Genomic DNA, 20382 nt, shown 5'->3' on the forward strand with positions numbered 1-20382 from the left:
ATAATGTTCATAAAACTTCCAATACTTATAAGCATTTTCGTATTAACTCCACACACACATTTGTAACAAAAGCACTATTTGCAATATTGGTATTCCTATTTGCAAACCAGGAAACTGAGGCACAGAAATGTCAGATGACTTCTTCACACGACTAAAAAGACTAAGATAGATGGCGGTTCAAATTAGATTTGCCCATTTCCACAGGCAAATCTAACTGCCACACTGTCCTGAGTCACTGTGTTTAGAACGGTGGGCGCCAGGATGGACAAGATCTGGAGGCGTCACTAGCCTAGGGGAGCTCACAGTCTGAGCGCTGGGAAGAAAGTTCCTTTTCTTTCCCAGAAGTTCATTTTCTCCCTTCTTCCACATTGTGGTCCCTGCCAACATTACTAGCACCACCTGGGCGCACACGTTCCAACAAACGCAAAAGCTCCAGTCCTGCCCCACCCACTAGATCAGGGTCTGCAGTTTAACACGACACGCAGGCGCTCAGACTGCCGAAGCCTGTTCTACAGCCGCTCCTCTTATTAGAGGTGAGAAACTGAGACCCAGAAATTCGGAGATCACAGAGTGGTGAAACTTCAGGGCTTGGTGTCTCGAGCCCAGCCTAGGCCTGAATGCACGCTTCCACTCTTTTAAAGAGGCCAGTGGGTAGGACCCGGGGAGGGAGGGAGCGCGCGCAAGGTGCTCGGCGCGCGCAAGGTGCTCGGCGCGCGCAAGGTGCTCGGCGCGCGCAAGGTGCTCGGCGCGCGCAAGGTGCTCGGCGCGCGCAAGGTGCTCGGCGCGCGCAAGGTGCTCGCGGGCTCCCGGGCCCGGCCTAGCCGGGCTGAGGCGACGCGGGCGCCCGGCGGGGCCCGGCCGCCGCGTCCCCGTCCCCGTCCCCGCGCTGGCCCGGCCCGGCCCGGCCCCTCAGCTCCACCCCCTGCCTCCCCCTCCCGCCCGCTCGCGCCTCCTGAAAAGCCAGCCCGCCCGGGGCGGCGGCGCAGAGCCGGGCCCGGCGCACGAGGAGGCAGCCAGCGCGGCCATGACGGCGGAGAAGGCGCTGCCTCTGGGCAACGGGAAGGCTGCCGAGGAGGCGCGGGAGTCTGAGGTGCTGAGTGGCGGCGGCGGCGGCGGCGGGGGCGCGGTGTCCGCGCGCGACAAGCGCGACAAGGCGGTCCACGAGCGCGGCCACTGGAATAACAAGGTGGAGTTCGTGCTGAGCGTGGCGGGGGAGATCATCGGGCTGGGCAACGTGTGGCGCTTCCCTTACCTGTGCTACAAGAACGGCGGAGGTGAGGCGGCGCGCGCGCGGCCCTGAGGAGGACGGGGTGGGAGAAGCCGGCCCTGTGGGGGCGGGGAGCCGGGCCCCCTCCCGCGCCTGCGTGTGGCGGGACCCCGGTCTCGCGGGGACGCCGGCCGGCCGCCCGGCCCGGGGCCACCTGGCGCGAGCTCGGTGCGCATGCCCGCGCCCCCCGCTTCGCACCTGAGCGCGCCACCTGCTAGCACGCGGGCACTCGTCCGCCGGGTGTGTGTTCTGTCCCCGGGGCCGTGAGGTGTAGACCGAGGCCGGGAGCCCTTGGCGGGAGTTCGGGGGCAGGAGGCAGTCCCTTGGAGCCTCAGCTTTCCTGACTGGAAACGCGCGTGAAGGAAAGGGGACTTCGGTCATCCGAGCAGCTTCGGGGTTCTGAGGGCTTCCCGAAATGCCAGCCTCTGGACTCAACTTACCTCATCTCGTTTCACAGTCGTCTTTGTAGGCAGGGGTATATACCCCGTTTTTCAGGGCAGGAAACTGAGGGACAGAGAAGTCGCCCACTCCCCAAGGGGTAAAGGTGGGGTTCCGACACCAAAGGCCTGGTTTAAAAAGTGAGATTGGACGCACAACTGAGAGAACTTTTTTAGGCGAGGACCGTTGCCGTTTGGTTTCCCTTCCTTTCATTTGCCCCTAGGGCCCTTTCTAGGACTGTCTGGTGGGAAGATGGGCACCGAACAGCTTCTTGGGTCTCAGAACAGTTAGCAACAGTATTGACTTGCTCCTTAGAAGGTGCTTAGAGCTTGCCGGGGTCAGGGAAACGAAGGTGACCAGAGAGTCGTTTCTAGTGACAGCGTGTCCGAGGCTGCGTGGTGGAGACGGAGCAGTTAAGTCCTCAGATCTCCCAGCTCCAAGAAGGGCGTGGCGGGGGTGGGCGGGGGCGGCTCCAGACCTGAGGAGCCCCCCCTGTCATATCAACAGGACAGCTGGCAGGGCCATGGCAAGGGACCCTGTGAAACCTCGAGGGGCACAGTTTCTGCAGAGAAAAGCCCATGTCTGTGTTTTCCTCCTTCTCTTTGCTGGGTCCCTTCAGCGGATCCCCAGAGCCCAGCAAAGGTGGCTCAGAGGTTTGGCAGGGACCACACTGTCGGGCTTTACGGGGCAGGACTTCCTGTGCGGGCAGCTGCAGGGAGAGAGAAGGGGACTGCTTGGCCAGGGCCCTTTTCTTTGGAGACATTCATCCTGAAGGCACAGGCTGCTCCAAGCCTGCTCTGCACTGGTAATGAAGTGGCCGCCGGTGTCGGTGGCTTGGCACCGGGAGAGAGGGAGTGGCCTCAGAGACCCGGAACGTGCCCTGAGCCCTCAGCTGGGAACCTGCCTCTCCTCTTTGCACATTCAGCCTGTGTAAGCTGCTGTGTCTGCTTAGACGCCTGTGGAAACCCTTTAGGATCGTCCCAGGCAAGAGTTGTTTAAACCTCTCCCTTTTGTTTTTTTTAAGCAGGAAATTGTTATACCAAAACCAGAAACGCATTCTTAAAATCAGAACATTGTATAAGCTGCATTAATTACAAACTCTCAGATTTTTTTTAAAAAAGGTTGTAGTGAGTACAGTTTAAAAATGAGTCTTTTTTTTTTTTTTTACTCTAACTCGACAAGAATCTCCGCTGGGTGTACAGCTATCCTGGTTTAATTATCTTAAGGATTACTACCTTTGTGAGTAGAGAGGCCACAAGGCTTTCAGAAAGTGTCATTTTATTTTAAATTACAGCATGTTAGGGAAACTTCTGTGGCTTGTCTTAATCACTTAGATTCAGCAAACATACCCTTTTATCTTCTTTCAGGCACTTTTTGCTTTCTAATATAGTTGGGGTATCTGCTTATCAACTGTTTAACTTTCTTAAAAAAAAAATCTACACAGCTCTACTCTTAAGTTGCAACAATACTTTAGTATTTCTTTCCCAATGTGAAACTTTGTACAAATAGAAAAGCTAAGACCCTTTCACAACCTGGCAAATATTGTCCTATTACCAGGATTGATCAAAATCATTGCTGTTAATCCTGGGTTAAAGGGACTTCATTTAGCAAAAAGCAATTTCAGTGAAAGCCTTCATTCGCAAGATCAGATGGCGGGGAATAGCTTGTGTTTTCAGGCTTTGTTATTAGACAGGAGAGAGAGAATGAGGGATTTGGGAAAATCCCTTTCTGCTTGTAATGGCTCATGTTCACCTCAGTTATTTAATTTGTTTCACAGAAAGGCCCAGGCGGTGGGTATTGTGTTTCAAAACAGGAGCCCTAAAGCTTACGGTGGTCTTTTCTCCAGGCTGATTCAAAGCCAGCTCTCTGGCTGTATTCTTGCTACGAACTCCTCGTATCTCAGCTCCATACCTGGGGCTCACGTACAGGGACCTGTTACTGCTCATTGTATATCTCCTTGAGAATGCCTATCTTTATAAAGATTTTTTGCAGGTTACTTCCAAAGTAAAAAGAAGAGGCCCCCTCCCCTGGCCAGTTGAGGTTACTTTGTAATATAAAAGGAGGATGCAGCAGCATTCAGGGAGGGAATAGATTTGACTTGTGCTGGAGGGTCGAATGCGTAAATGAAAGAGTCAAGCATATTACACAGTTTCTTAAACTTTATCATCTTAACTGTACAATCATTCTGTGAGATAAGTGGTGCAGTTCTTACGTATTAAAGCCTTATTTTACAGGTGAAGAAGTTGAGGCTGGAAGATGTGACATGGACTTACTCAAGGGGAGTAGGTGGCAGAGAGTCCAAACCCAGGCTCCCATTGTCTGACTCTGGTCCTCATAGCAGGAACTTGAACTCAAGCTCAGAGCATATGCTGTCTTGCCTCGAACAGGTTATTCAAGGGCTGAAGTGGCGGAGGCAACTTTAACTTCATTCCTTTCCTTTGCATCTTTGCAGGGGCATTCCTGATTCCCTATGTGGTGTTTTTTATATGCTGTGGGATTCCTGTTTTTTTCCTGGAAACAGCTCTGGGACAGTTTACGAGTGAAGGTGGCATTACATGTTGGAGGAAAGTGTGCCCTTTATTTGAAGGTACGTGCTGAGTTAATCAGAAAATAAAAGAATGCCTGGGTATTGTCAGGCTGTGAAGGGCAGCTTTTTTTTAAAAAGTTGGAGAGGGACTCAGATCACCACCTTTTCTTTGTTCTTTCAGGCATTGGTTATGCAACGCAGGTGATTGAGGCCCATCTAAACGTGTACTACATTATCATCCTGGCATGGGCCATTTTCTACCTGAGCAACTGCTTCGCCACTGAGCTCCCCTGGGCCACCTGTGGGCACGAGTGGAACACAGGTATGGCCTCCCTGGAGGCTGTCTCTGCTGGTCTTACTGGGCGAGCTGGGATTGGTGGTGTGTCACGTGTCTTGCTGTGAGTTCAGATTCCACTGAAGCTGGGGGTCATTTCTGTACCTGGTCTGCATACTCGCATGAACTGAGCACTAGCCCAGGGACTGGCACAAGGAGAAGAACTGTGGCTTTCTTACCTTGCTTTGCCAAATATAGAGGCTGCGTCCCTTGAGCACACAGTAAGGATGCAAGTATAAAGTGCTAAACTGAGATCCAGGGGTTCAGGCTGCGATTCCAGCCCTGTCTCTGAGTGTCAGATTTTCCTCTGTAAAATGAAGGGGTTAGACTAGATCAGGGGTTGCAGACAGGAGGGCTATCAGCCAATTAGGCTTTAAATCAGTGACCAGCCCATTTCAAAAATGTATTTGTTGTATTTGTATTTTCAAAAGTTGAAAAATCAGAAGGCTGGGGATGAAAATCCAGATTCCCAGCTTCTCTTGAAAAGCTAAAAAGATCTGGCAACAGCAGAGCCACATTCCCACAATCATACTTGGCAGCAGTGGCTGCAGCTGAGAAACGGCTGTTGTCTGTGGGTGAAGCATCTGTCCTCAAGCTGGCCACAGTCCCCACCCAGCTCATATGGCTCATTTATTCTACCTGTCCACCCCAGGTAGACACTTGAATTCACCACCCGCCTCCTTCCTTCAATGGGTAACTTTTGAGATTACTTTGGATTCTAATATACTGTTTACTTATCAATTTGTCAACCTGTCAGGACTGAGTCTTACAATCTAGGGAAGACAAATACTTCTAAACCCCTATGTATGGAGACTGCTCTGTACAGACATCACTAATCGACTGTAGAACTCTTTCCTTTTGAATCTAGTTTTGGCCTTCGAGCTCTGCTCAGTACTGCTGTAGACAGTCACTGCCTTTACATACCTGCTCTAATCTATTCACCATCTATGTTGTAACCTTTGGTTAGGTTGTCCCTATAAGTGGCCAGTCATCCTGAAAGCTGAGATACAGTAGACAGGTCAGGATGTTGGTCACTGGCAGAAGGAACAGCAGTCATTAGACCAAGAAAATGCTGTGAACTAGTTTTTATCCCTGCAAAACTTTACCTTGTTTCCCAACCCAGCACATTTTTTTGGGGGGTTGCAGGGAGTCTCATTTTCTCTCCCTGGTTCTTAACCTTTCTTTGCCCAGGAGCATAATCAAGATGTTTATCAAACTAAAATTCAAGGACATATTCTTGGAGGCCTGCAAGTTGTCCATGATAAATTAATTGTGCAAATTTATTTTGAGGGTACTCTAAAAATAGGTGCATGTTCTAATCATCTGTACATTCACCTTATAAATGAGGATGGTTGGGGATCTCAATGCCTGACTTTGTCCACCTTGACAATTTAAGATGCATTCTTGGTGAATAGGATGGATGATGGTGGCCAAGGGAAAAAGAGATTTAATTCATAAATGGTCGTTGATACTAAGTCCAGACAAAAATGCAAACTTAGGAACAAAGGTTCTGCAAACGCATGACCAGAGAAAAATGGAGATAGAACTGAATCTCAAATAACACATGGAAAAATAAGCAAGTTTAGCTCCATAGACCTTGCCTTCTACCTGTCAGGTCCATTTTTCGGTTGGGAAGTCAATTTAATCTCACAAGATGGCATTATCGTGCATACCCGTTTTATGCTATCAATTTGAATTGTGTTGGTTCAGTAGGATAGTTGGTGTTTAACTTGTAAAATCTGGCTTTGTAGTTGTCTGAATACTTGAATCACAAAGGCTTTATAACTCATTGCTTATTTGTAAAGGATTAAATATTATTTTAATAAAAATGCCTTGTCAACTTTGGTTGTCTGAGAAATTTTTTTACTCTAGAAAAAAAAGTTGAGAGACACTGTATTAGAGAATCTGATTAAAGCCAAGGGCTCCTTGCTCTAGAAAAAGGCACAAGGGCACATTCAGGTATTTTGCTTATAACTTTAGGTTCCCAGACTTCTCTTAGGACTGACTGTGGACCCCACAGACCATCTCCTTTCCTGGTATGGTTAGCACTTGTCCAGAGAAGTGGGAAGGGAGCAGACACTTGGGGGGCTTTTCCCCCAGTGGGCTGCAAAGCTTTCTTCCACTGGTTTGCACTCCCCTTTCTCTGAAGGCATGTCAACACTTGTAGTGTGTAAAGTATCATGTACAGGAGGGCTTCACGCTCCAGCGATTATAGACGTAGTTGGAGGGTTTGTGCATACATGAGCAGAGTGAAGGGCCAGCATGAAGCTAAATGCAGGCTTCAGGCTGGTCACTGTGCTGGGTGCAGGGGCTTTGAAGTGAGTGGGTGCACACGACGCTGTCCTCGGGGAGCTCACAGCAGGGTGACTAAGGCGGGTCTATGAACAGGGAGGTGCAGTAAAGAGACCTGGATCCCATGGTGGCAGATAGAACCAGGCAGTAACCATGGCAAAGGAGTGGAGCCTTGGCTGGACTGCTTTCTTCCCCTAACTGGCTGGTGACTTGTGAGCAGGGAGAAGGTATGGGCAGGGGTCCTTTGACTACTTCTGACCCTTGATTCGTCCTCTTCAAAATAAAGGGAGTTGGAGAAGGAGGTTTCTTGGAGGACCTTTAAGTTCTAACTGCCTTAGAATTCAAGAGAGGGACATCACAGAAGGCTTTCTGGAGGAGAGGATAATAGGCTGATCTGGGCTCAAAGGACGGACACTCATGTTTTTACCTTGAGATTCAAATCCCCCTTGGTCATCAAGTCTCATGAAATCAGAAGAGATATTCAATAAATCCTTTCTTAGATTGAATGAGTGAGGGAATGATGAAGGAACCAGGGATTCTTTACACATTCGGATATTGTTTCATCCAATTGTCAGGTCTTTCTGAAGCAGCTGTGGCTTTAGCCTGAGTCTCACCTGCGTTACTGGCCCAGGGACACCATGGCTGATGCCCGTTTTTAACCCTCACGTTCCTGCCAGGGTGGAAAAGGTAGATGCCATGAACAAGCCTTAGGCAGGGAAGTGGAAAAGGTGAAAGATTCAGGAGGAAAGAATTGGACAGGGCGTACTAATGGGAAATAGAGGGAGGAGGTGCCCTACCCCCAAAACTTCTTTTCTGGTTGGAATCAAGCCAAGCCTCCCTGTTAAGCTGTTTGTACATGATTGATTTTCCCCACAGCGCTCTGTGAGGCATATTTACCTGGAGCGGCTGGGTAAAAACCACCTGGTTGCACCATCCGCTCTGAATGTTGTCTAAGCGCCAGCCCTCGCAGAGGGTAATTTTCTTGTGTTTCTTGTCCTGTTTCCCGCTGCAGAGAACTGCGTGGAGTTCCAGAAATTGAACGCGACCAACCACAGCCATGTGTCCCTGCAGAACGCCACCTCTCCTGTCATGGAGTTTTGGGAGTAAGTGGAAACACCTTGTCTCCTTCAGCCTTTGGGTCTCTGCCCTGGTTGCTGCCACCCCACCCCTGAAAAAACCTGACCCTGCCTCCAGCCTCCAGCCTCGAACTTCCTGGCTTCTGTGGGCATTGCTTTAGAAGCCAGAATGGAGATCTTGAGAGGTTTTCCAAAGGGGCACAGCTGAGAAAAATGCTTTCTCGTTCTTTGTTGACATGTCAGCATGCCTGGTTACTTACTATGGCAAGAAGTGCTTGGTAAAATGATGGGCAGTTTAAAAATTCATTTTTAGCAAAAGAGAAAGTTTGGACTGTTTTCAGTAAACCAAGTCAAGAGTATATTTAGCCTGGAAAGCAGAAGTCTCCTGGGGGGACAGGCAGGCTTTCATTCAGTAGGGGCAAGGTCACGGGGAAAGGACGCAGATCAACTTGAACAGGGAGAGGTGGTAAAGAAACAAGCACTTACGGAAGAGTGCAGTCCCACAGTGTTGGCTGCAAGTGCTTCACAGGTTGTGAGCCCTCATACCTGGGAGTGTTTGACCAACAGAAGGCTGTTGATGGTTTTGGGGACAGCGCCTGAATCCACTGACTTTATAGGCAGTAGTTGTGTGGGTGGGCATTTTCCCAGAGAAGGGCATTTGTCATCGGTGTTCCAAAGGGATCTGTAGCCCTTGGAGTTGCAGGGCTGCCATATACGGTTGTATAAGTTGTTCACTGCACGACCCTAGAGGGCATCATTTACACTGTGTATGTGCAGAATTGTGCAGTGCCCCAGGAATGGAAGAAAAGTTTCCTCTATGGGTTGAAGACTGGATAAAGGCTCACTGAGGCTTTTCAGTTTGAAAAGGTCTGACTTCATTGAAGAACCTCCCCTACCCTAGTGCTGATGAATAATAGTGTAGAGGAGCAGTGGTTTTATGAGTGATTTTTTAAAAAAATTTAGCCAGATACCATTCTTAGTGTGTGGCTTTTCTTCACTATTTATGTATAGTATACAGAAGTTTCAACTATATTGAATTCAAAGCTGCCAGTATTTTTCTTTCTGGTTTGCACAGTGAGTGTCTTATTTAAGATATAGTTCCCTACCTCAAAGTTGCAAAACAAACAAACAAAATATATATATATTTCTGGGTTTTCTTCCAAGAGTTTTAAAGTTTTTTTTCACATTCAGGAATATAATCTACCTGGAATATTATTTTGTATAAGATACGAAGTAGGAATCCAGTTTTATTTTTTATATAAATAACCAATTTCTCCAGCAGTATTTGCTGAATCATTCATCCTTTCCTTACTGATTTGTAATGCCATCTTCCATATAAAGTTTTTAAAAGCATAGATCTATTTGAGGGCACCGTGATCTCTTCATCTATTTTGCTGACTGTGTGTCAGTGCTATACCTAAAGTTTAATTTTAAGCCTTGAACCCACAACACAGGTCCCTCGCTTTGCTGTTTTCCAAAATTACTTTAGTCTTCCAGATGAACTTTAGAATAAGCTTGTCAAGTTAAAAAAAAAATAACGATAAAGAACAGAACAACTCTGTGGGGGCTTTGGCTGGGAGGATAATGGATTTTATAGGTTAATCTGAGAAAACTGACACCGTGGTGATTGAGCCTCTCTGTTCATGAACATGGTATAGCCCTCAGTGTATTTAGGTTGTTTAAAATGCCTGATGAAGTAGTGCTCCCTAATGTGGTTGGCAAAGAAGCACTGCGTGGTTGGAAATGCAAACTCTCCAGCCCTGTCCAGACCCACTGTTGTTGTTCAGTTTCTCAGTCATGTCTGATTCTTCACGACCCCATGGATCGTAGCATGCCCGGCTTCCCCCCTTCACTATCTCCCGGAGATTGCTCAGACTCATACCCATTGAGTCGGTGATGCTCTATTTGACTATGACCTACTGAGTCAGTCACATTGATCATCCGTGTGACACTGTGCCGGAGTGGAGGCTTCTTTGTGTGTAGGGGGGTGGGAGGGGCGCCACCTGGCCTTTTCCAGCCCCAGTGGACTGTAGTTTCCTATAGGCATGTTTTGGACCTGCACATTTGAGGACAGCAAAAGATGGTCTCTGTGGTCCCTCAGAGAACAGAACCCGAAGTCCTACACTGGACGAGGTCTCTGTGTAACTTACGCTGTTTTGTACCATTCATTTCCTTTGTAATGTGTATGGGAAACCTGGATTAAGTTCTTATTTGTGCAGCATGTTTGTCTGAATTCCCCAGGAGGCTGTCATGAAGCAGCGCCTTTTCTGATTTTGCTCCCCACTGCTGGTATATGGAAGACCCTCAGTGAATATTTACCAAATGTAAAGGTACATGGGAGGAAGGCGAGCAGACAGTATTTTCTAGAAAATAGTACATGAGGAGAGTCAAAGTGGGCTCTGGCAAGTACTCATCTTATCCCTAAGCTCCTCAGAACAGCACTGACTGCTTCGAGGATCCCTTTGTAATATCCATGTGTGCATGCATACTTGATCGGTTCAATCATGTCCAGTTCTTTGCAACACTATGGACTGGAGCCCACCAGGCTCTCTGTTCATGGGATTCTCCAGGCAAGAATACTGGAGTGGGTTGCTGTGCCCTCCTCCAGGGAATCTTCCCGACCTAGGGATTAAACCTGAGTCTCTTGCATCTCCTGCATTGGCAGGCAAGTTCTTTAGCACTGAGCCACCTGAGAAGCCCATAATATCTATGTTACCCACTCATTTGGACACCAAGTGGTGGGAGGGGACAGTTAGTCTGTGTCCTCACAAGTAACTGGGCCTTTTTGCCTGCTACTCGGTCATTCAAGATGAAAGTCAATGGCAGAATGAGCCCATGGTTCCAGTTTTCTACTCTGATTGTATTTGTATCATCTATGTTGTGCATTTCTCCGGTGGCTCAGACGGTAAAGCATCTGCCTACAATGAGGGAGACCCGGGTTCGATCCCTGGGTCAGGAAGATCCTCTGAAGGAGGAAATGGCAACCCGCTCCAGTACTCTTGCCTGGAAAATCCTGTGGATGGAGGAGCCTGGTGGGCTACAGTCCATGGGGTCACAAAGAATTGGACACTTCTGAGTGACTAAACTTTCACTTTTCACACAGTGTTGAATTCTACATCCAATTCTGGTGTGACACTCCTTCCTTCCTTCATAAGATGTTTGTATCAGACAGCTCTAATTCATCTTTTCCCCAGAGGTGAACTTGGAACATAGACACTCTGTGAGATGTTTGTAGCATCCTGTGAAAAACTGTTTGGGGCCACATAAACTTGAGAAGGGCTGAAAGCTGTGCCCTCCAATAAGAATATCCATTACCTTTGATTAGCTGAAATTCCCAAACGTATTTTCCCGTGCAGTCGTTTGGAATCTTTCCCCTCATCCCCCTGCCCTCCCCAACCCCGGAATGCTAGCATTCCACTAAACACAGCCTGGCAAATGCCATGCTAGGAGGAAGTTCTTCCTTGAACTCAGCCAAAGATTGGCTTCTGGGGCTTTAGAGGAAATATGCCTGATTCCTTCCCTGTGTGACAACGCTTCAAGTATTGGATCAGGTGTCCTTGAAAGTGTGTCTTTCCTAGTTCTCTTTGCTGTTTCCTCGTGTGTCTGATTCCTGTCTACACTGTGCTCTTAGTGTCCTGTCCCTGCTGCCTCTAACCCCAGGAGTCTCATTCAGGGCCACACGGCTTGGTCAGAATAGACTACCTCAGCTGGGTGCTTGTTCATTCATTCAGCAAACACCTGAGCTCCTGGTGCATGTGAGAAGGAAACTGGCGTAGCTGGGAGTGGTGGAAGTAGAAGATGCGGTCCTAGCCCTCTAGAAACGGAGGAGAGACAAGCCTGTGGATCTCATAAAATCAGTTATAAGCTGCTACTTCCCTGCCCATGGCTGGCCCTGCCTTTACCCTGACCTTGGGCTTCTGACATCTTGAAGGTTCATTTCCCCTTTCAGGGAATAATTAAAATGACTGTCTTAGCCACTGAGAACAGCTCAGGCTCTGGGTCAGTCCCGGGTTCTGGGTCGGGCAGGGGGCCTGTGGGGCAGGGGTGGCTTGTCTTCCTGATGTCAGATTTCAAAATCAAGCCACCCTGGTTTCCCTTAGTAACTCATTATGCGTCTGGCACCTGTGCATTTATCTCAATGTGTTTGCTATTCTGCATTTTAAGCCCGTGTGCCCTGTGGGGATTGAGTGCTATAAGAGTGTTACCAGCATTGTGGCATCAGATGGACTGTGTTCTTTTTCACTTTATTTTCTAGGCACTCTCATCTCTCTTGTCCACGGTTTTGCAAGCAAGTGCATGTTCGCCATGCGTACAATTGAAAGTGCTTTTGCAGGGCATCCGTTCAGCTCACATTTGTTGTGAGCATATTGTGTGCTAAGCCTGCATTAAGCTCTAAGGGTAATTTCTTCTCTATCTTTATTCAGAAGGATGCAGTCTTGTCTTTTTGGTTTCTCTACTGGAGGAGGTTTTAAAAATTTGTGTATTTTTAAATCACGTGGCCACTTGATTTTCATTTGGACACAGAATTTGGACTCAGAGTTGCTGAAGTGACACTCTTAATTCTTTCTGTGGTTCTGGGGTTGCCCCTGCCTCCCTCACAGCCTCATCTCCCCTTCTGCCCACTCCCCTTCTCTGGACTGGTGCCCTTGGTATGTCCTGGGCCTGTTCTAGGCTCAGTCTCAGGCTTTTGTAGAGAAGAGTCCCTTTGCTTAGAAGATTCCTCACCAGTTCCTCGTGTATCTGGCTCTTTCTTATCATCAAGTGTTAATTCAAATGTCATTCAGTAAGCTCTCCCAGCCCATCCAGCTGAGTCAGTACCCTAGTCCTTCTCTACCCCATCTGTCTGTTTTGTTGTCTACATAGGACTTACTTGAAATCCTTGTGCCTTTATTTACTAGTTTATTCTCTTTCTGTCTCTGTTAGACTGAAAGCCCCATGCCAGCAAGGACTGTCCTGTTTTGTTCACTGTTGTCCTGCCAGCACATTCTAAGTGCTCAATAAATATTTATTAACATGCATGGGTGGAAGAGTGGATGAATGAGTGAATGAGTTTCTCAACCCTGTGGAGGTCAGTGTCGTCTTACTTCACTTTTGCCCTGTGCATTGAAGAGTGTACATTCCCAGGTTCAGAAACGTCATTCATCTCTTAGATCAGCTCCCCTTTATAGAAGTGGGTTCTCTGGTGAACACTTGATTTCCTTATTGCCAAAGTCACCTGTGCTTTCTTGTAGAAAAATGTAGGAAGTATGTCTGAGTAGAAGAAGGAAAAAACTGCATACAATGCGATTTTATTTTCCATGATGCTGAAGCAGGGAGGAGTTACTTGCCTAAGTCTGTTTTTCAGACTTGCTGGTATCCACCAGACCCTCCCTGGATAACCATCCCCGAAGCACGAACCAGGCCTCCCCCGACAGAGCAGAGAGCAGTGCTTCTTCACTCTCGTTGCTGCTGGCAATTGTCTGCCCCGGCTTGTCAACACCAGGGGTCCCTGCTTGCCCAGAGCCCCCGGGGCCCTAGAAGGACCAATAAATAGATGAGGAGGTCTGAACACGATGCTGAGAGCAGAAGCTCAGGGTGGAGGCTCTGCTTGTATATCCAGGTGCTGAAATGTTCCAGAGAAGTGTAGTGATAAGATGCGAGGATGCAGACAGAGACCTAGGCTTTAAAGCCAGACAGCAAGAATTTAAATACTGTTGCTTCCACTTACCAGCTTTGGGCTCACTGCTTGAATCTGTTTGCAGCTCATTTTCTTTGTCTGGAAAATGAGAGGAGGAGGGGGAGGAGGAGGAGGAACAGTTGGGCTTAGTAACTGCGGAAGAGCTGTGATCTATAAAATATTACTCATTCTTGAACATTAGAGTAAAGATACTTGTATATAAAATCTGCTATGAGGAGATTTGTTTTCACAAATAGTGGGTGTCTCACACTGAGTCATGGGAAGCAGGGATTTACTGAACTGCAAGAGTTGTGTCTGAGGTTCCTTTTACATTCTGATGTGTGCAGGAAGAGAAAGGAGGTCACGGTTAGTTACTAAGCACTTGCTGTGTACCCTGGCCCCAAGCATGGCCCTCCAGGCCCATCGCTTCATTTATTCCACCCGCCCATGGGAGAGATGGTTAGGCATCACTGGACAGATTCTCATCTCAGGGGATTCTGAGGCAGGAAGAGGTTACGGGGCTCATCCAGAGTGCCTTTCTTGGAGAGCAAGAGCTGGAGCTGGGCTGAGAGCCGGCCTCTCTGATCCCTGCTGTGTCCCTCCACCCTTCCTTGCATGTTCCTCTTGCCCGTGACTGAAACGCCATCGGCTGCCTGTTTTATCTCGGGGCAGAACCCCACTGGCCCGTCCCTCCGCTCTGCAGTCCTGAGGCACTGGGTTCTCAAAGGGAGAGTTTTGCGGCAGATCGTAGTTGTTCAGTCACTAAGTCGTGTTTGAGCCTTGGCGACCCCATGGACTGCAGCACGCCAGGCCTCCCTGTCCTTCATTATCTCCTGGAGTTTCCTCAGACTCATGTCCCTTGATTCAGTGATGCCATCCAACCATCTCATCCTCTGTTGCCGGCTTCTCCTGCCCTCAATCTTTCCCAGCATCAGGGTCTTTTCCAACGAGTTGGCTCTTCACATCAGGTGGCCAAAGTATTGGAGCTTCAGCATGAGCATCAGTCCTTCCAATGAAATCTTCAGGGTTGATTTCCTTTAGGATTGGCTGGTTTGATTTCCTTGCATTCCACGGGACTCTCAAGAGACTTCTCCAGCCCCACAGCTCTATGTAATGATGGAGGGAGGGAGGGATGAACGAGGAAGGACTTAAGTCTCCAGCGCCCAGTACAACAAAAACACAGAAAACCAGTTGGCTTATGTCTTCTTGGATTTCAAGAGGCACCTTTAGGAAATGACTTGAACCTTGCTTTTAGCAGAACACTGGTTTCCAGCTGAGCCAGATGTTGTGTGTGAGGCGAGCAGGCTCTGATCTGCTGTGATGACAGATGGAGATTGAGGCTGGCCCCCCAGTGTGTATTGTGGCCCCGCAGCTGGTGGCACAAGGGGTTCATGAGTGGCTTTAATTCAGGCTCAGGCAGAGAGTCACACAGAAGGGCCTGCTCCCAAATTTTAGTGCATTATCTCAATTCCGTATTCTGATAAAGCCAAGAGAAAGTGTTTGAAACTCTCCAGATTTTACAGACACACACACACACACACACACACACACACACACACACTCTCAGCTCCATGCTTTCCCTGGAAGACCTGGAAGATTAGGAAGAAGCCCCAGAGCTGGAACCTGACTCTCCTGCTCACTCATGGGGACCCTGGTGTGCAATTCTGAACTTGAGCTTCCTCCCTGGAGAAACAGGTGTGCCCCGCCACCCTTCCAGGTGCAGGCGCAGTCAGCGTACAGCGACGGAGGTGGGGCGGGGGCCAGTGGTCCATCAACAGTCGTAGCTCCTCTCACCCCTGTGTCTTACCCATCCTCAGCCTGTCCCCGCTTCCGCCCCACAGCTCAGGTGGTTCAGGTGACATTTAAAGAATGGAGGCCTCCAGCGGGTGTGGGGGGAGGATGGGGGGGAAGACGCCCCATACGCACACACTCCCACGCCGGATCTCTCATCCAGGACTTTTCCCATGTCATGTGTGTTTCCTGCCCACCACCCCCTCTGGAGCAGACAGTGACTCTCTGCCAGCCTTAACACAGAATGTGATGTCAGACCCTCTCTGAGCCTTTGACCACTTGTAATACAGAGCTGCTATACTCGGGGAGGTGTGGAAGGCTTGGGCAGCACTTTGGAGCTATGCTGAGTCCTGCCAAGGGGGAGAAGGGCAGGAACCCCAGGGCGCTGGGACCCCAGCCTCGGGGCAGTGAGACCCTTTCCGTTGCATGGGATCCCTGCGTATAGATGCCTCTTCTTATTGCCTCCTGTGTTGCTGATCTTACCCTCCAGCCATGCGGGACTAGAATAGGTGTTGAGCTTGGGGTCAGGAGATGGGGGTGCAAGGCCAGGCTCTGCCACTCACTGCCTGTGGTCCGTGGCAAGGTCCACACCTTCCTGGAGCCTGAGTCTGCTGTGGGCAGTGGGTGTGACACAGGATAACCTGCACACTGTTATCTCTGCCAGAGCGTGTTCTGCACACTCTGGACGTATTGCTTTGGAAAGGCAGAAGCATGGTGGGGCACTGCCTTTAAATGACTTGGTGGTGTATTTACATACTGTAAACTGTGCCCCTTTTAGGTGTATAACTTGAGTAAACTTGCCAAACGTGAAGTTGTCACCACAAGACTGTTTTGGACTGTGTTCATCATCCTAACAAGATCTCTCATGCCCATTTATAGTTCATCTCAGCCCCACTGCCAGGCAACTGCTCACCTGCTGTCTGTTTCTTGAATTCATGTAGTCTGGATATCACATACTCAGTGGAGTCATACAATGTGAGGTCCTTGCTCAATGCCCTCTTTCACTTAGCAAAATGTTTCCAGGCTTCATTCATGTTCCAGCATGTGTCACCGCTTTATTCTTTTTTGTGGCTAATATTCCATTTAATTAATTAATTAATTTAGTTTCGTTTGTCTGACTGTGAGTTGATGGACATTTGGGTAGTTTTCAGTTTGGGGCTATTTTTGAATAACCTAGTTTACTTCAGTCACTCAGTCGTGTCTGGCTCTTTGCAACCCCATGGACTGCAGCACGCCAGGCTCCCCTGTCCATCACCAACTCCCAGAGGTTGCTCAAACTAATGTCCTTAGAGTCAGTGATGCCATCTGACCATCTCATCCTCTGTCATCCCCTTCTCCTCCTGCCTTCAGTCTTTCCCAGCATCAGGGTCTTTTCCAATGAGTCAGTTCTTCGCAACAGGTGGCCAGATTATTGGAGCTTCAGCTTCAGCATCAGTCCTTTCAATGAATATTCAGGACTGATTTCCTTTAGGATTGACTGTTTTGATCTCCTTGCGGTCCAAGGGACTCTCAACACCACAGTTCAAAAGCATCAATTCTTTGGCACTCAGCTCTCTTTATAGTCCAACTCTCACAGTCATTCATCACTGCTGGAAAAACCATAGCTTTGACTAGATGGACCTTTGTCAGCAAAGTACTATCTCTGCTTTTTAATATGCTGTCTAGGTTGGGCATGGTTTTCTTTCATGGCTGCAGTCACCATCTTCAGTGATTTTGGAGCCCAAGAAAATAAAGTTTGTTACTCTTTTCATTATTTCCCCAGCTATTTGCCATGAAGTGGTGGGACTGGATGCCATGATCTTAGGTTTTTGAATGTTGAGTTTTAAGCCAGCTTTTTCACTCTCCTCTTTCACTTTCATCAAGAGGCTCTTTAGTTCCTCTTCACCTTCTGCCATAAAGTGTGGTTTCATCTGCGTATCTGAGGTTATTGCTGTTTCTCCTGGCAATCTTGATTCCAGCTTGTGCTTCATCCAGCATGGCATTTTGCGTGAGTACTCTGTATGTAAGTTAAATAAGCAGGGTGACAATATATAGCTTTGACATACTCCTTTCCCAATTTGGAACCAGTCTGTTGTTCCTTGTTTGGTTCTAACTGTTGCTTCTTGACCTGCATACAGATTTCTCAAGAGGCAGGAAAAGTGGTCTGGTATTTCTATCTCTTGAAGAATTTTCCACAGTATGTTGTGATCCTCACAGTCAAAGGCTTTGGTGTAATCAATAAAGCAGAAATTTATGTTTTTCTGGAGCTCTTGCTTTTTCAATGATCCAGTGGATGTTGGCAATTTGATCTCTGGTTCCTCTGCCTTTTCTAAATCCAGCTTGAACATCTGGAAGTTCATGGTTCAGGTACTATTAAAGCTTGGCTTGGAGAATTTTGAGCATTACTTTGCTGGAGTGTGAGATGAGTGCAATTGTTTGGTAGTTTGAACATTCTTTGGCATTGTCTTTCTTTGGGATTGGAATGGAAACTGATATTTTCCAGTCCTGTGGCCACTGCTGAGTTTTCTAATTTTGCTGGCATATTGAGTGCAGCACTTTAACAGCAACATCTTTTAGGATTTGAAATAGCTCAACTGGAATTCCATTACATCCACTAGCTTTGTTCGTAGAGATGCTTCCTAAGGCCCACTTGCCTTCACATTCCAGGATGTCTGGCTCTAGGTGAGTGATCACACCATCATGATTATCTGGGTTGTGAAGATCTTTTTTGTATAGTTCTTCTGTGTATTCTTGCCACCTCTTCTTAATATCTTCTGCTTCTGTTAGGTCCATACCGTTTCTGTCCTTTATTGTGCCCATCTTTGCATGAAATATTCCCTTGGTATCTCTAATTTTCTTGAGGAGATCTCTAGTCTTTCCCATTCTGTTGTTTCCCTCTATTTCTTTGCATTGATCACTGAGGAAGGCTCTCTCATCTCTCCTCGCTATTGGAACTCTGCATTCAGATGGGGTTTGAAGAACCTAGGGGTTTTGCAAAGGCTGAGTTTTATGTTCACCTTTTTAACAAACTGTCAAACTTTCCCAATGTGGCTGAACTATTTTACACTCCTGCCAGAAATATATGAGTTCCATTTCTCCGTATTCCTTTTTTTTTTTCTTTTTTAGCAGATGCTCTTGATTTATTCAGATTGGCTAGGAATATACTTTTTATGGGTCTATCTTAAGGAGTTACTCCAAATATTATTTTTTATACTAATTAACAAGAAAGTGACGAGATAGAAAAAATTATACTTGAAGAATAGTACATTTTTAGAAGTCAAAGTTCAACAAAAATTCTTGGATATGTATGAGTGATATTATGATTTCAATATGTTGACAGAAAAGACTGTACATTTTTGGTGGGACGAGTACACATTTTGATTTCTCTGGTCCCAGTGTGATTGCTTGCCTTGGTGTAATTTTTTTTTAATTTATTCATTTTAATTGGAGGCTAATTACTTTAAAATATTGTGGTGGTTTTTGCCATACATCGACATGAATGAACCACGGTGTACCTGTGTCCACCCCCCCCCCCCCCCGTCCTGAATCCCCCCTGCCACCTCCTCCCTATGCCATCCCTCTGGGTTGTCCCAGTACACTGACTTTGAGTGCCCTGTTTCATGCATCGAACTTGGACTGGTCATCTATTTCACATATGTTCTTGAAGATACTTATTATTGTCTATCTTTTTGATTAAGCCATTCTCGTGGGTGCACCCTTGTGGGCATGAAGTGGCATCTCATTTTGGTCTTAATTTGCACTTTAATGAAGAATAGTTCTAAGTAAGTTTGGGAAACAATGGGTTAGACAGAGCTATTGTTAGTTGCTCAGTCACATACAACTTTTTTTGACCCCATGGACTATACCCTGCCAAGCTCCTCTGTCCATGGAATTCTCCAGGCAAGAATACAGGACTGGGTAGCCATTCCCTTCTCCAGAGGATCTTCCTGACCCAGAGATTGAACGCTGTCTCCTGCATTGCAGGCAAATTCCTTACCATCTGAGCCACCAGGGAAGCCCAGACAGACAGAGCTATAGAGATGCCTTTATTGCAGGACTTCTCAGAGCCTTTAATATTCTAATGAGCACTGGGACTCTCTAAAGAGGGCCATTCCTCAGTGAGGTCCCTGTATGACCTCAGGGTACCATACAGGATTAGTGTTCTTTGGGAAGCATTAGCCTAGGACAGAGGTCAGAAAACCATGGACCAAACCCATCTGCTGCCTGTTTTTGTAAATAAAGTTTTATTGGAAGACAGCCACAGCATTTGTTTACAAATTGTCTCTGGCTGCTTTCACACAGCAAGGGTAGAGTTGAATAGTTGGAACAGAGACCATGCACCTTGTGAAGCCTAAGTCTGTACTGTCTGGCATTTGATATAGAAACAGTGTGTGCATCAGGCATTTCTAGGTCAGAGGTCAACATAGATGGTCACTGCATCTTCAGGGTTAAGGAGGTTCTCGGTTTGGTTCTTGGTCTGTACAGGTACAGACCAGGGAAGCACTTGGTAAGGTTTTGTATTATTTGAGCTGGTGCTTGAAGGACAGGCACAATTGTGAAGGCACGTAAGAACTGAGAGAGACATTCCTGGCAGAAAGAACTGTGGGATGGATCCTGGGCAATGGAGAAGTGTAGGATGTGTTCAGGACTGGAGGGGACTTCCACACGATCTGGGAGGATTTCTGCAGCCACAGAAGAAATTGGTGCGGGAACTCCACACGTTACAGACCAGCTTCATTGCCTTGTTGTCGACCCTGAGTGACACATTTCTGGTCCATCTTCCCAAGACAGGGCTGTGGGTCCGAGCTCTGTCTCTCAGGTTGAGCACTTGTGGCTTCAGCCTCTGCCTTTCTGGGCACATTGCTTCCCTAAGCCACGGTTTTCCCATCTGTAAACTGGGAATCGTGGTTGCACTGACCTCAGTGAGCAGGAAGGAAATGCCAACTGTCCCTGTCCTTGTCTTCACCTGTCTCCTCCCAGAGGGCAAGTCATCTGCCTTCCTCATCACCGCAGCCCCTGTTC

At 47.7% G+C, this 20382-nt stretch overlaps 1 protein-coding gene across 1 annotated transcript in view; it reads left to right on the forward strand.

The window, feature by feature from the left end:
- The first annotated feature begins 984 nt into the window (after window positions 1-984).
- The window catches only part of SLC6A11 (solute carrier family 6 member 11), a 125270-nt gene continuing 105872 nt past the window's right edge, over window positions 985-20382 (forward strand). Inside the window, exons 1-4 of the mRNA NM_001206903.1 lie at window positions 985-1274; window positions 4158-4292; window positions 4414-4554; window positions 7871-7961. Of these exons, the coding sequence (NP_001193832.1) occupies window positions 1025-1274; window positions 4158-4292; window positions 4414-4554; window positions 7871-7961 (617 nt within the window). The 5' untranslated portion in view covers window positions 985-1024. The remainder of the gene's footprint in view (window positions 1275-4157; window positions 4293-4413; window positions 4555-7870; window positions 7962-20382) is intronic.

Source organism: Bos taurus, chromosome 22 (genome assembly GCF_002263795.3).
Source record: "Bos taurus isolate L1 Dominette 01449 registration number 42190680 breed Hereford chromosome 22, ARS-UCD2.0, whole genome shotgun sequence".
NCBI classification, from domain to species: Eukaryota; Metazoa; Chordata; class Mammalia; order Artiodactyla; family Bovidae; genus Bos; species Bos taurus.